Source organism: Melospiza melodia, chromosome 12, assembly GCF_035770615.1.
Source record: "Melospiza melodia melodia isolate bMelMel2 chromosome 12, bMelMel2.pri, whole genome shotgun sequence".
Classification (NCBI taxonomy): domain Eukaryota; kingdom Metazoa; phylum Chordata; class Aves; order Passeriformes; family Passerellidae; genus Melospiza; species Melospiza melodia.
The window spans coordinates 27,894,827-27,910,383 of NC_086205.1; the positions used below are offsets into that span (position 1 = coordinate 27,894,827).

A 15,557-nucleotide genomic window follows, 5' to 3' on the forward strand; every position below is an offset into this window, starting at 1 on the left:
GAAGAGGAACAGGAGGCTCTTTAAAACGTTTTTATTGTTTCAGCCAGGTGTTGTGCAGAAATCTGCTTTTCTGACAGCGTCCTGTGCTCAGGTGCAGCTCCAGCCGCTCCTCTGGCCCAGGGACTCATCTTTAGAGCACTGGTTCTGGCTTTCCTGGCAGGACTTCTAATCACTTACGTGGTAAAGCTTTACTCTCATGTTCCTGAAATACATCCAAACACGGCAATGACTGGGGTGCCTACTGAGAAACAAACCCAGACTCTAATGGGCATTTTCTTATCTGAGCTCTGTTCAGAGCAAAGGGCCATTCCAAGGAGAATCACAAGGTTGCAATGAAGGCTTCAAGGAAGCCTTTTTGTGTGTGGCCCATGCTCACAGGGTTTTGTTTTACGCTTGGAAGAGGAGAGTCAGAACATGTTTGGACTGCTAAACTCACACTGTAAGAACCTGCAACCCCTCTGCACAAAGATTCCCCTGGCTTTCCCTGAGTTCTGCACTGAAAGGAGCTCTTGGCTCCACAGAAATGGAAATAAATCATGGGTTTGTGTATTATCCCTTGCTCTTTGCATCCCTGAGAACAGAAATAAGCAGCGTGGCCTATAAATGTCAAGACTGAGTCAGAAACTCTATTGTCAATTATTTTTAGCATCAGAAATGGAACTGCAGCACCTTTGGAGCACAGCTAAGGGCTGATTAGGCTGTGCTGCAGCTCTCTGAGAGAATGTGTAGGCCAACAAGAGGTCAGATCCAAACCCCCATGCTCATTAAAGCACCGATTTCGAGTTGTCTGTAAGGAACAAAGCTGTAAATTAGCAAACCTGGTTGGCTGTGGCTGTTGCAGCGAAGGGAACACTTGTGGCAGATGTTGTTGCTGCAGACACAGTGGCTGGCGTAGCACCGTGCACCATGGGAACTTTCGGAAGGAAAATCAAATAAGCAAACGTACAGAAGAGTGTAGCAGTATGGGACCAGAGCGACACGTGGGAGGGTCATTGAGCATGGTTTACCACAGCAGAAAGCCCGAGACACCATTGCCAGCGCGTGACATGCAACCACAGTGCAAAGCAGGACAGCATTCCAGGAGGGAGGGGAGGGAGACGGAAGAGAAAAAAAAAGGGGAAAATGCTTGTTACCATCAAATCAAGAAAATCGACACAAACAAGCTTAACCATTTCAATATGAAAAACAACAGGAGAGTTTTTTCAATGCCCTTACATTTACAAATTTTTGTCCTTTAGAAATTCAACCCAAATATTAACTGCTAACAGAAATTAATCTCGTAGAAGGACAGAATACAGCTACGTGGTTATGGTAAGATACAGTCTTTAGTTAACACAAGATAGGTTCTAAACACTGGAACTCATAGTCCAGTCAAAATCCACCAAGGAACAATGTGCAATAAAAAACTGCTGTACAAAATTAACATCGACGTGTCCGTGTCAATTAAATAAAACAATCACATTTAATTGACAGGTGTTAGTGCAGGAGGCTCGGGGAGATGGACTGGCACGAGCGCTGTACATTAAATCTAGCAGTGGATTTTGAGGGTCTGTGAGCTGCACCACAGGTTTAAGATAATCAAGAAACAAAGCTGGCACCTACCAACACTTGTAGCGGGTGTCATGCACAATATTGAGCCTGCTCATCATGCATTGCAACAGGAAGGTGGATTTGGAAAGGGAAAAGAATTAAAACAACCCATCACACGTGTAATTAGAAATTTCATTGAACAAAGAAGAAAAATTGTTATTACGGGCACAGCGGCATGTAACTGTCAGCACAATCAAACCACACAATAGCACAGTGATCTGTTAGAACGAGGCCTCGGGGACAGGTGGAGCTGTGCTGGGACCCTGCTGGGCCCTGCATGGCCAGGAAAGCCTTCCTCAGCTCTAACTCGCAGCTCCTGGAACCTTCCTGCCTTGGGACACAAGCTTGTCTTCTCAGATCAAAAGAGACGCTTCCAACTCACCCTGCCTGGTGCCTGCAGTCCCCAGTGCAGGGACCAGGGACCAGGCCCTGCTGCCCTTGCTGGAGCCATCCAGGCAGATGGACAGTGGGACAGAGAGAGCCTCTCCTCTCCTCTCCTCTCCTCTCCTCTCCTCTCCTCTCCTCTCCTCTCCTCTCCTCTCCTCTCCTCTCCTCTCCTCTCCTCTCCTCTCCTCTCCTCTCCTCTCCTCTCCTCTCCTCTCCTCTCCTCTCCTCTCCTCTCCTCTCCTCTCCTCTCCTCTCCTCTCCGAATGGTCCCTGTGCCCTGAGCAGCTCCCAGTGACACCCCACAAGCCCTGCTCAGCCTTCTGTTCTACACTGTAGGATGTATTTTAAGCTGCTGGTGCCTGGGCTCACAGCCCCAGCTCCCTTCAGGCCACACACCTGCAGAGTTCTGCCCTGCAACCAGAGCCACAGCAGGAAGGTGTTTTTAGGATCATTCTGGCATCATTTTAAAGTATCACCAAGCTGGCAATTCTCTTTAAGTTACACAGCAAAATGCCTTCCACCAGACTGATCTCACAATCTTCTATTTCTGCTTCCAAGATGATAAACATATACTGATCTTCCAGAATATTCATTTTAATAAATTATTTACTTTTTAATTTAACTAATAACATTTATTAACACTGTTAATGATGAGTGACACAGCAGAAACAGAAATAACCTCTGAACTCTGGGAATGAGGTTGCAGTGGGAATGGAAACACATCCTAGCATGCTGGCAGAGGCAGCCAGGCAAGGCTGCCCCTGTGACATGCCAGGCTGTCCTGGGGACAGGAAACGGCCCCAGCCGTGATGCACAGCCTCAGGAGCATTTCACTATGCAGGGGAGAAGTCAGGCCACTCTAATTACTGCTGGGGCCAAGGTTATCCTCTGTCACTGCTGTATCTGTAAGGCAAGGGCATCATCCTGTTCCCTAATTACTCCTCTGTGCCGTGGAAGAGACTGAGCACACTGGCAAAGAAAGGGTAAAGGAAGGGCGTCTCTCCTGACCTCCCCTGGCACAAATCACGGCTGAAGCCAAGGGAATCACCCGCAAGATTAAAAAATGGAGCAGAATTTGGCTAAAAAGTACAAACAGTAAGCAGAACTGCTTTCTTGGTCCCTCTTGTGGGCTCTCCGTGGCATTAATGGGGTTTCAGAGCAGAAGCTCTGAGCTGTGGCTCTGCAGAGGTGTCCCATGCACACGGCTGTGCACCCTGCAATGGTCCATCACCCCATGCACAAGTGTATGTTACACCTGCTACACATGGGCTGGATGTTACAACCACTCTGAAACATCCCTGTAACACTTTTCAGTGAAAAGCTCCAAATTCCAGTCTGAATGATCATCATTAACATTATGACCAGTGCCCACAGTTTTGAAAGGGAATTAAGCAAATGAACATGAGGCAGAAAGTGGAATGCTTGCTGGGGTGGCATAATTCCCAAATACAGATATTATGTTTTATGACCCTCTTACCAGTAATAAAAATATTTTTTGCTATGATCCTAATATTCAGCTTGACTTTAGACGCTTTGACTTACTAATGAGAACACATGAATAATGAATGTTCACTTTCAATGTTCCCTGGCTGTTCGGCACAAGGCAGATTTTTAATTTGAGGATGTTCCGACTTAAATGGCCACAACTTCATAACCAGATTATTTCTGCAACACAATAAAGCTATTTCTATAAATATTCTAGGTTTACTGTTGTTTTAATGATTTTTTCTCTTTTCTCCCTTGTATTATCCCCCTCAGTCTATTTTTTCTGCCCAATCTAACGCCTAATTAAAAACAACACTCCAGACAGCACACGCACTCCTGTGGAGGCGAGCAGTGGTGTGTGGCCTTTCCCTCCCCAATGTTTTGGGGGACAGCGGTGGTTTTGCACAGGCCCAGCAGCCCCAGGGAGGGAAGTCCCTTTAGGAAAGCCTCTGGGCACTGTCCCAGGCAGGAGCAAGGGAGTCTCTGGAGCTAAAGCTGCAGTAATTGAACAAATACACAACGAGTTAACATGACACAGAGGCAGCTGCAGCCTTTCCTCACTGGCTCTGGGGTTCAGCTGCCAGTGCAACCCTGCCCCTTGCAGCTGCACCACCCCACTGCTGGGAGCATCCTGCCAACCTGACCCCATGCTCTGGAGGCTCTCGCTTCTCAAGGCCAGCCTGGTCACCTGGGGACACACCTGGGGCAGAGCAGCTGCACTCACACCCCTGAGGAGAAGGGAGCTGAGGCACAGCATGGCCCCAGGCACGGGGCAGGATGTCACAGCAGCCCCAGGAGCACTGCAGCAGCCCCAGGAGCACTGCAGGACAAGGAGCAGCTGAAGGTCTGAGGACCTGGAGCTCTGCACGTTCACAGAGGGTCACCCAATCTGCCAAGGTGTCCCCAGCTGGCAGCCAGGACCCAGGGACCAAAGCCAGGCATGCAGAGCCTCCTGACTCGGCACACTAACTGCCCTTATCTCAACAGCACAAATGCTCCTGGTTCTTTCTTGCCCTGAACCCCCTCTCAGCCTGGAGGCAGCTTCCAGCAGCCATGGTTTTGGGGACACCTCAAGAGGGAAGCTGTGCACAGAGGGAGCTTTAGCTGAGAGAGGTGATGTGAGTGTCTGAGGAACATTTCATCACTTGAGGCGTGCTGGATGCAGTGCCCACTCCCAGGCATGGATGTTCCCTGGATGCGATCACATCCCTGGCACACAGGCAGCCAGAACAATGCCTTACAGCTCAGAGGAGGTATCTGAGGTTTCCTGCAGTATCAGAGGGAGAACATGAGCAGTGAGTGCCCTGCAGAGGGGAGGGTCCTGCCCAGGGCACACCCAGCCTGTGTGGGTTCTGCAGGTGTCCTGCCCTCCAGCCCTCCTGCACGCTCTGCCTGCAGCAACTAGGAACACAAATGAGCACTCACACCTTGGGTGTGTGAACCTGAAAAACGTCACTTTAATTGAGATGCCACTGAGCTGCCCTGGCCCTGCTCCGTGGCCGTGGAGCTGGGGGCACCCACGCTCCGTGCTCTCCGTGGCTTCGCAGGGACAGGTGGAGAAACTCTGTGTCCACGAGACTGTGCCCAAACAGGAACTGATCCCAGCTCATTTGAAGCGGGATAAACTAAAAACGGCAAGAAGCCAAAGACATTTTTCAAACTTTTGGGAAAGTACTGGACTACTGGAAAGCTCAAATTGCAGCTATCTGAAAAATATAAAGAGAGAATTCATAATAGTTCAGGCTAAAAACTCCCTTACTTTTATTGTGTAACATACACTAAACTCCAGTGGTCAGGAAAGGTCTAATGAAGCTCAAGAACCACTGCCAAGCTCCTGGAGGCTCCAGTGTGGATCTGCTGGAGGAAGAGCTGAGGTAAGGTGTGTCAAGAGCCAGTGGGAAAGACCCCAGTCTATGATGAGGTGCAAATGGGGTCTGGCACACACAAACCACAACCCCAGCTCCTGAGTTCCAGGGGGAAGTATAATTGTAGCTCCAGCACTTCCAGAAACCATCCAGCCCCTTGCTGCTTTCATGGAAGCCAGAAAATTGCAGGTTACAGACTCCACTGGTCATGCTGTGCCAAAAGAGATCTGTGAATAGTTTAACATTCATAGGAAGGATTCTGAGTCTATCTGGATGGGGCTCTGAGCAGCCTGGTCCATTGGAAGGTGTCTCCCCATGGCAGGGGGTCTGCAATGAGGTGGGCTTTAAGGCCCTTCCCAACCCCAGCCATCCAGTGGTTCCATGAGTCCGTGACTGCCTATGCATTTTTATATGGATTTTATTAATATGAGGGCTAGGGATCTGACCTGCAGCTTGCCCAGCCCATCTTGCTATTGACTCCAGAAAGCCTTGCAACATTTACCAATACATTTCAGTGGCTGCAATGCATTTTTGCATTATTAAAATGCACTAGATCAAGAAACTGATTTTGTGCCATTTAAAGTACACAAGTTGGTTGCATGCCAGATCAAGACATAATAGTAAAGGGCACTGTACTGATCTCCTGGGAACATACTTGCCAAAGATGCTCTGGATAAAATCCTTTAAATTTTTGGGTAGAGACTGATTAGCTGTATTTCTTCCCCTTCCCAGTCTGCATTATGAAGGGCTGTCCTCACAGACTCTATCCCATTTTTGAGTACAGATCTATCAGCTCTGCACACTCCTGGAATGATGGTGCTGCTTTAGTGTGGGTTCAAGTGGAACAAACTACCTCAGCTGTGTAACCAAGGGCAGAAGCTCCCAGGACATAGTGGAGATCATTTCTCATGCAGTGCCATCAGCAGAACCAAAGCACATATTCCAGCTTTATGTCCCATCACTAATCCTCCAAAAGGATTTCTGCTTGGTCCATAGTACAGACATCAACTCCTCACCAATTACACGAGGACTCTTGGCTGACAACAAAGCACTTGGCTTTACTCAGTCCAAGACCAGCCCTGAGACATCAGTGGTGGATGCCCAAACTGTGCCTGCTTGTGTAGGTTTGTGTTTCTCCACCTGTGAGACTGCCTGTGCTGCCTGGGATCACTGCACCCCATTAAAACCTCATTAAAAAACCCCTTCGTGTGCGTGACTCAGAGCCACCACTGCCAAGGCCAAGGGGTCTTACAGGAAACAAGCACAACAGCTGAGGGATGTGGAAGGAAGAGCAGTTAATCCAGGGAAAGAGGAAGGAGAGGAGATTTCAAATTCTGATTGGGGTGAGAGAGCATGATGCTGATTTTGTGTTAGACTGGAAAAGTCCCACCCAGCTTCTGCGAGGAGCAGAGAGAAGGCAGCGTGCCCACAGGCAGCCCCTCATGTGCCCAGGGGCACTGCTGTGCCCTGCCTGGAGGGGCTGCCTGTGCCTGGCACAGCGGCCTCAGCACCACCACCAGTGACCTACAGCTGCCTCGTGGTGTGCTGCTCCAGAAACGCCCCGCTCCCGCCCTGAAAAGGCCAGTGATGCACTTACCTGGTGGGAGAAAGGCTGTATGCTGCTGTAACTGCATGTTGGCAAGAGCTTGCTGGTATTGGAAGATACCAGTGTTAAAGACTGCGGTGGCACCATTGGTTTTTTCAAGCGCAGGCCTCTTTGGTAAGGGGGGAAGTACAGCTTGAGGAATTCCCTGAATGGTGGATGGGTATAAAAATAAAGTCCAGTAACAAAAAGAAAAAAAAAAAGGGAGGGAGTGGGTGGGGTGTGGAGGAGGATGGGAGGGAAGGGGAGAGGGAGGGAGGAGAAAAGGAGAGAGAAAAAGGAAAAAAGAAAAATCAGTAGAAGGCAAAATAACCAGGCAGCACCATGTTTCTCCATGAGCAAGCAAGCGGCATAGCAGACTGAACTACCAAATAAAAGGCGAGGGAACAGCTTTCCAGGGAGCACTGTTTGCCTACCACTACAGCGGCACAGGGAGCGGCGGGACGGCCGCTGCGGGCACCGGCATCAGTGCCACGCCAGGGAAAGCTTCGGGTGGGCCAGGAGCGAGGCTCTGGGGAAGCAGCACTGCTAGCTCCATGAGGATCACACGTAGAAGCCATGTTAATAGTCACCGTCCGGAGTGGATGGCAGGGCCGCGGTGACACCCCAGTCCCCGGGCCCCAGCGCTGCCCGGGCATGCAGAGCGCGCCGCATGCCGGCCCCGGCCGCCTCCGCGCCACCAAGCCATGCCAACGCCCCTGCGCCGGCACCCGGGAGGGACAGGGACAGGGACAGGGACAGGGACAGGGGAGGGGAGGGGACGGGAAGGGCCCGGCGGGGCGCGGGGGCGGCGGGGAGGGCACCCAGCCTGGCCCGGCCGCCCGCACGCCCTGTGCCGGGGACGCGGGGAGGGAAACCGGGACGTTCCATTGCTACACATTAACCCCAAACTCGACTCTACGATACAGCTACATGCCAAGCTAAAAGGTGAAAGGTCATAGTACCAGGTCAAAGGTTGCCTCGAGGGGTCGCTTCAGTGATTTGACAGCCGACTGAGTCTTAATTAGCAGGCAGCGAGCACATGATGGCAATGGCCAGTGGGGTCAAGCGCATTAACATAAACAGCAAGCAGAGGTGCGTCATGGGGGCAGCAGTGCATTTGGGGAGGTGAGAAAAAACAAATAAAAACAAATCACCGGATGCCGTGTACAACGGTAACAAGACTAGGCATGCACGGGCCGGCGGGCAGGGCAGCGGGGCGGCAGGGGGTGCCCGCACGGCCGGGCTCACGCGCGGCCACCGCCTCGCCCCGCCGGCCCTGCCGCCCCCTCGGTGCTCCGCTTCCCACACCCACGGGCTCAGCACAGGCGGGACCCCTGCCACCACAGCCCCCCGCGCTGCCTCGCCTCGCCAGCACGCCACTCCTCACGGGGCCAGGCCCGGCTGCTAACGCTACGGGCCTGCGCCGCGCCCGGGACAGCCACCGCCAGCCCTCGGGGACACGGGACGGGGACAGCAGCGACACGGTAATCCACTCCGAACTACACCTCTACAAACACGGACTTACAGGAACTAAACACGGGTTTATCTGGCTGTGCAGCTGGCCAGATACACATCTGCCCACACACACAGATGTACAGCCAACCAGAGACACAAGGAGCCCACACGTACAGACACGCGCACACGTATGCACGCACAGAGGTACACACAGGAACTCCGGACATCGGCAGGCAAAATTAGTCAAACACCTCAATGGTCTGGAACCACTTCACAGCACATCTGGCACCACACGCTGAGAAAGCTCATTGCACCGGGTAGTGACCGGGTCCCCAAGCACACGCACCCTCCTCAGCAAGGACAAACACACATCCACCATTGCCTCTCCTCAACGTACGGCTACGTCCACAAGTGCTCCCACACTCACCATGGCAGCTGCAGTCGCTGCTGCTTGGGCAGCTGCAGCTTGGTTAACCTGGTACTGGGCAGCCTTGATCTTGGCTTGCAGGTGTGCGGGAGGGTGAAAATATTTGCACTTTTCCCGGGAGCACCTCCCTTTGATGTAATCCATGCAGACGGTGACGGTGTTGTCGTTGGTGTCGATCATGGCGCTGTCGGCGGGGTGAGCGAACCGGCAGTCGTTCTCTCCCCGGTTGCAGTTCCCACGCTGGTACTCTCGACACACCTGTGACACCAGGAAAAGAAAGACACTCACTTTGGGTGATGGGTGCTGCAGGCACGGCTTGGAGCAGAGAAAGCTTTTTGAATATCTGCCAGAGCACCACGAGGAAGGGGCCTGGCCCAGGCGGTGCACTGCAGGGGCATGGAGGGCTCAGGGACCTGGCAGCCAGGTCTGGCTTCTCCAGAGCCACTTCTGATGTGAAGGAGCATGAAACCCCACCGTGACCAGAGCCAAGCACACAGCAGGTGTCACTCTGGCTCCCACTGAGCTGCCCAGGGGGCTGTTTCTGTCTCCTGAAATGTGCCGTGGCTGCTCTTGGTCACCACCCAAGCACCCCAAGGTGCTCAGCCATGCCCTGCTGTGACCTGGATATGCTCCATGTGCTCATTAGGGTGAGTGGATGGTGTGTGGCCACCCCCAGGGAGCCCAACCAGGTGGGCACTCTGTGTCCATGTGCCCCCACAGTCCAGGCACCTGCCAGGAGACAGCAAGCCGAGCCCACGGTGGTGGCACAGCCCCTGCGCTGCCCAGCCACCACCCTGGGGAGGTGGGGAACAGCTGGAGCGGCCACAGCTGGAGCGGCCACTGCTCTCGCTGTCACACGCCAGCAGCCAGATGGAGCTGAGGGCTCACACACTGCAGCTGCGTGGGTGACAGCCCCCGCAGTGTCCCCGTGGGCTCCAGCCAGCCCTGAGCCCACACAGACCCCCAGCCACTCCAGCAGCACAGACACAGACTGCACCACCGGCGGGACAAACGCCACCCCCTCTGCACACATCCAACCCTGTGTCTGACAGACTGACTGACACACTGACACAGGCTCCCGTCATGGTCAGCTCTCCCCAAACTGCAACAATACACACTTTGCATTCCAGATTTCCAAAGGCCATCGGAAACAAGGGGACAAAAGCAACCGGGTCTGCATAAAAATAAAACCCTTTAGTAGATGGAATTTCCTGTTCAAGGTGGGTGCCTGTGAGCTTGGATCGTAAGTATTTCCTCAAGGACCTTGCTCTGATCCCTGCAACAACCCAGATTTGGTGGTGGTTTGGTTCCCCTTCACACCAGTCCTGTGGCTGCTGTTTAACCCTCGTGCCAGTGCCACCTGCAAAGCCTCCATGGGTATGAACCGACCCCCTGCAGGACCAGGACCAGGTCAGCTGTGAAAACATTTGTGCAGGGCCACTCCTGCAGGACCCTGCTCATGGGCTTTTTCCACATGGTGACAGGCTCCAGGTGTGCATTGACACTGAGCCAGGCCCGGCCCCTGCTCATCCCGTGCCCTCTTGCTCAGGGCTCACAGAACAGATGCTGCAGCATGCCAGAAACAGCTCAGGCAAACTCCTGGGCTGGAAAAGATCCACTGGCCTGCCAGGTAATCCTGCAGCCAGATCCCTTCCCTGGTCCAGTCCCCTGCAGTGACAAATGCCAGCCAGCACAACAGTCCTGACTGCCCCAAGCTGACCAGCTCCAAGAACTTCTAAGCTGCTTCTTTCTGGCAAAGCATGGCCTGTAAGAACCAAGCAAGAAACAGCAGCTTGGCTATGGTCATTCCTGACTTGGGAACACTTCCAATAGAAAATGATGGCATTCCAACAGAAACAGCTGTTTTTGATAAAGTGTTAGGCAATTCATTTTTCTCTCACTTTCCTGTCCTTCTTGCTTCTTTTCTAGTTCACTGAAGAACCACACTTTGTTCGAGCTATTTCCTGCAGGGGAGGAGTGTGAGGAAAGCTGTGGAAAACCCTGAAGCCATGACATTTCCATCCTGAGATGCAGATTCCGTACAGGAGTGGCTGAAAGCACTGGACACCCAACACCTGCACGCTGTCAGCGTGAAATCCAGATGAAAGCAATCCCACTGCTAGTATCAGTCCCTGACCTCACTTCACCAAGACTCACAGTAATTCACAAGACACAGTGCTGCCTGACAGAGCTGTGGTGTCTGCCTGCATCCCTGAAAACCCCAGGTGTGCCTACTGAGAGCTTTCAGCCTGGGAACAGCCTGGCTCTGTATGCCAGAACGTGTGCTGACTTAATTCCTGCCAGAGTATATCACTCTTGAAAATAAATATTTAAAATTCTAAGCAGAACCAATCATAGTCCAAGATTAGATGCTAACATCATTGTGGTTATTTTTCTCCAGGACAGTTCATTCCAAGGGAGAGTGAGTGGAGCCTTATAAAGCTCTGACCATGCCATAACAAATGGCAATGCCACGGCTGCAGCTCCCTGGAAGGGCAGGTAGACACTGCTGGCTCCTCTGGGAGGCAACAGCCAGGTCATGCAGAATCCCCAGAATCCATTCCGCATTTCTGTAGCCTATAAAGTACATTCAAATATTTTGCTGTTCATAAAAACTACATGTTCCTTTAGTGTTTGGATACTAAATTTGGATACTCCAGATCAGATGACCACTGTACTGGAAAGCATTTGCAAATTATGTTCTCATCTACATGTTTCACTGTTTAAACTGAATTTGCAGAAGGGAAAAACAGTATTGTGACCCTGAAAGTGCTACTCTATCATCTCCCTCTCATGCAGAGGAGTTTGGCTCAGCAGTGCAGCACTTCTCTGAACAGCAGTATCAAGAGAATGAAGCATCCAGAGGGACAAATCCTGCCCACTGAGGTCACAGACGACATCAGCTCCCTGTGCACAGCAGTCACAGCCTGTGGCCAGCACCAGGGCTGCCCGGAGTGGCACACAAAGGGGTGCTGCTGCTTCCCTGGCTGCCTGGGGACAATGGTACAGCCTGCTTATGACCAGGATGCTTTTGAGCCCTCATGTCCCACCCTGACCTTCCATGGCACTGCAGGGCTGGAAGCACAATCAAACACAGCAGCTGATCTTGGCAGCACACCCCAAAGGGTTCCCACCATAGGCATCCTCCTCTCCAACTCATTTCCAAATCCATTATGATTTATTTATGAATTTACCTAATTGCATTTTGGTTTTAATCCACCCCTGGCAGGTGTCCATCTTTAAACAGAGTCCTCAAGGGAAAATCCTCCCTGGGTGATTCCAAGCAGCCCCCCGTGTGCCAGCTCGGAGTCGGCACGGCTGCCTCCCTGCAACCTGAGCGTGCTTTGGGGAACGCTTCCCTCGGGGAAAACATCTCTAAAAAGGGAAGTGATGTGATCCCACAGGAGGGTGACCTGCGGTGATGTGAGCTCTGAGAATAGTGACAGCAGCAGCGGGAAATGCTGGCTGCCAGATGACCCTGCACACTGCTCCCAGCTCGCCCCTTGTGGGCAGCAGCCCGTCAGTCTGGGATGCAGCTAAGGAAAAGGAATTAATTTCCCTTGGAAGGAGAGTTAAACCCTGGTAGTGCACAGGCAGAAGAACAGAGTTACACATACAGCAGGCTGCATAAAACAGAGATCCTTCTTGCTCCTCCCAGGGTGCCCCTGAGCTCAGTAAGCACACCCACTGCCAGAAGGGAGACAGCAGCAGCCGTGCAGGAGACAGCAGCCTTGAGCCCTCACCCTGCTGTGTCCAGCACACACCAGGGTGACAGCAGGGCACCCTGGCTGCTCAGCCTCCCTCCTCGCTGCCTTTTAACCCAGCCAGAGCTGCCAAGCACCTGCTCTCAGGCTGTGCCCATGGGCTGAGCTCTGTGTTCTCAGGCTGAGCTCTGTGCTCTCAGGCTGTGCTCCCAGGCTGTGCTCCATGCTCTCAGGCTGTGCTCCCAGGCTGTGCTCCATGCTCTCAGGCTGTGCCCAGGGGCTGAGCTCTGTGCTCTCAGGCTGTGCTCCACACTCTGAGGCTGTGCTCCCAGGCTGTGCCCATGGGCTGTGCTCCATGCTCTCAGGCTGTGCTCTCAGGCTGTGCTCTCAGGCTGTGCTCCAGGCTGTGCTCCACTCTCTCAGGCTGTGCTGTCAGGCTGTGCTCCAGGCTGTGCCCACGGGCTGTGCTCCATGCTCTCAGGCTGTGCTCCAGGCTGTGCTCTCAGGCTGTGCTCCATGCTCTCAGGCTGTGCCCAGGGGCTGAGCTCTGTGCTCTCAGGCTGTGCTCCACACTCTGAGGCTGTGCTCCCAGGCTGTGCCCATGGGCTGTGCTCCATGCTCTCAGGCTGTGCTCTCAGGCTGTGCTCTCAGGCTGTGCTCCAGGCTGTGCTCCCAGGCTGTGCTCCCAGGCTGTGCCCATGGGCTGTGCTCCATGCTCTCAGGCTGTGCTGTCAGGCTGTGCTGTCAGGCTGTGCTCTCAGGCTGTGCTCCCAGGCTGTGCTCCCAGGCTGTGCCCACGGGCTGTGCCCCAAGCTCACGGCAGCCTGCAGCCCGTCCCTGGCTCCCCGCCCACGCTGCCGCAGCACCGATAAGGTGCTAAAAACACTGTCAGGCCTTTCAGATAAGTGAGATTCGGAGCGAGGGAGAGCAGCAGCTCGAGAGCACCGACACTTGTCAGGGCTGTCGCGGGGGTGATAAGCCAGGTGGGGAGGCCAGCACGGAGCGTGGGCACCGTCTGCCCGAGCAGAGAGGCCGAGTCATCTGCACCCAGCAGCTGCAGCTCTGCACCTCTCCCTAGTGCCCAGGGGCTGTGCCCCCACCATGCCAACGCCTTCAGGGCACGCACTAACGGCTCCGGGGCACCCTTGCTGCTGCCGTGATCATTCCTGAATATTCCCATTTCCCTCTGCAAGCGAGGGTCAGAGGCAGAGTGGCAGCCTGAACTTACTGTACAACCACCCAACCACTCCTCGTTCTTACCGTCACACAGATACCACATAACCAGCCCAAGTGAAACCTGCATTATTTGCTTGCACAAGGAAAGTATTTCCCACCTAGAAGACATAACAAATGATAGCACTTGTGAGATAAGTTCCAGCAGGCAGCTCCTACCTCCAGCCTGTCTGTCCTCATCAGCTTCTGGGCGGCGGCGGCGGCGGCGGCAGGGACCGGCACGCCGGGGTTCCCTGTCACCAGCATCGGCGCCGTGGGCAGGATCTCAGCAGGGACCAGGCCTGGCGACACGGGCCCCAGGTAGGGGTTGAAGGCGGCTGACGCGTTGGTGGCTAAGCTGGGCGCAACAGAAAACATTGGCTGCAAGTGGAGACAGGGAAACAGACATTTAACATTTGTTGTGCAGCAGCGTGCCATGCTGTCACCAAAACAACTGCTCAGCATGCTCTGGAGCTGAACGAGGTGAGTTTCTGCTGCTAACTGGAAAGGAGCATTCGCTGTGTTTGTGGCTCACCCGTGCAGGTGTTGCAATGAGCAGGAGCATGGGACAGGGATCCCCACCAGCCTCTGCTGGCTCTCCTGCTCCTGCTCCCTGCACACTCACAGCACGTGGCAGCTCCTGCAGCAAACTCACAGGGGATCCACACTCCTGCAATGCCATAATGAAGGACAGACACTCTGTGGGGTCACACAGAGCCTGGGGCTACCGGGGGAACGTGGGCACACCAGTACAATGCTGGCTCTTGGGGAAAGGCACCTGAGAGCCCTGACAAAGCACCAACCACACTCCGCTTCAGGCACAGGCAAAGCTCTTCTGACCCTGGTGCAGCTAGAGCTGGCCCAGAACTCCTGAGGTTTCACAGCCACAATCCTCCCATTTTACAAACAGGCTGGCCTTGCAGATAATCAGACACTCACTGCATCAGGGAGATGCTTTAGCTAGGCCAAAACATTAAACCAGTGGAAGAAAGAGCACATGCAAACATGATTTTATTTTGTTTGTTTGCAAGTTTTCAAAAGAGAGTCAAGCACCCTTGTGGGTGAGAAGATAATTGGGTGTGGAGCCCAAATAATGCTGTGAAAACCCAACACTGCGGCAAGGATTAAATAACTCTCCTGCCCCCAAATGCAGTGTAACTGCCAAATAAAATTCAGCCAGGAGTGTTTGTCTTTCACTATCTAAATAAGGCAGTTACTCAAGGCATTTAGGTTCTTTTCCCCAACTAATTTTTAGAGTGAAAAACAACTACAGAGTTAACACAACTCTTTCTCTGTTTCATATCAATTTAAGGCAGACAGCAGAGAACAGCACATGTTTCTGTATTTCTGAGGAAATGACTGAATTGTTTGGAAGCAAGAGACATTGGAAATAATGAACAAAACCATGCAGGGATTACTGGAGAAAACAGAATGAGAGTTGTGTAAATGGGTATAATTTCTGTAATGCTTATGATTCTTCATCCATGTGAATGAAAAACAACCAGGCAAATATTACAGGAAATTAAATATTACCCTTAAATACACTATTAATTAACTGCACTTTTCATTACTGGGTTATCAGCTATGTAATAATGAACTTCAAAATAGAACCAGTCTGTTAGTGTGTAACTTAAGAGATGCTGGTGTTTGATTTCAGCCCAATACACTCAAACAGACACCTGTGTGCCTGCTGTACAGCAAATAAGAGTACCCCATTTACTTTCTACTGAGCTTATTTTCTAGCAATATAAATATCCTGCAGCCTTTTGAGCACTGCAGAATAAGAGCATGTTATCAGAGCCAGCTGGCATTGCTCTGAAGCTCACAGGGACACTGGGATGTGCTGC

The 15,557-nt window shown here is 52.7% G+C and overlaps 1 protein-coding gene across 20 annotated transcripts in view; it reads right to left on the bottom strand.

Moving 5' to 3' along the window:
- Positions 1-15,557, bottom strand: part of MBNL1 (muscleblind like splicing regulator 1) — a 65,157-nt gene that overhangs the window by 6,206 nt on the left and 43,394 nt on the right. For 11 of the 20 annotated variants that reach the window (XM_063167480.1, XM_063167468.1, XM_063167469.1 and 8 more), the window contains 6 exons: positions 13,891-14,091; positions 8,795-9,052; positions 7,875-7,928; positions 6,925-7,078; positions 1,603-1,638; positions 819-913 (listed from right to left, as the gene is read on the bottom strand). In XM_063167480.1, coding sequence (XP_063023550.1) covers positions 819-913; positions 1,603-1,638; positions 6,925-7,078; positions 7,875-7,928; positions 8,795-9,052; positions 13,891-14,091 — 798 coding nt within the window. Of the gene's footprint in view, positions 1-17; positions 203-818; positions 914-1,602; positions 1,639-6,924; positions 7,079-7,874; positions 7,929-8,794; positions 9,053-13,890; positions 14,092-15,557 lie in introns of those variants that run through there. The other 9 variants (XM_063167470.1, XM_063167474.1, XM_063167471.1 and 6 more) reach the window with 7 other exon arrangements.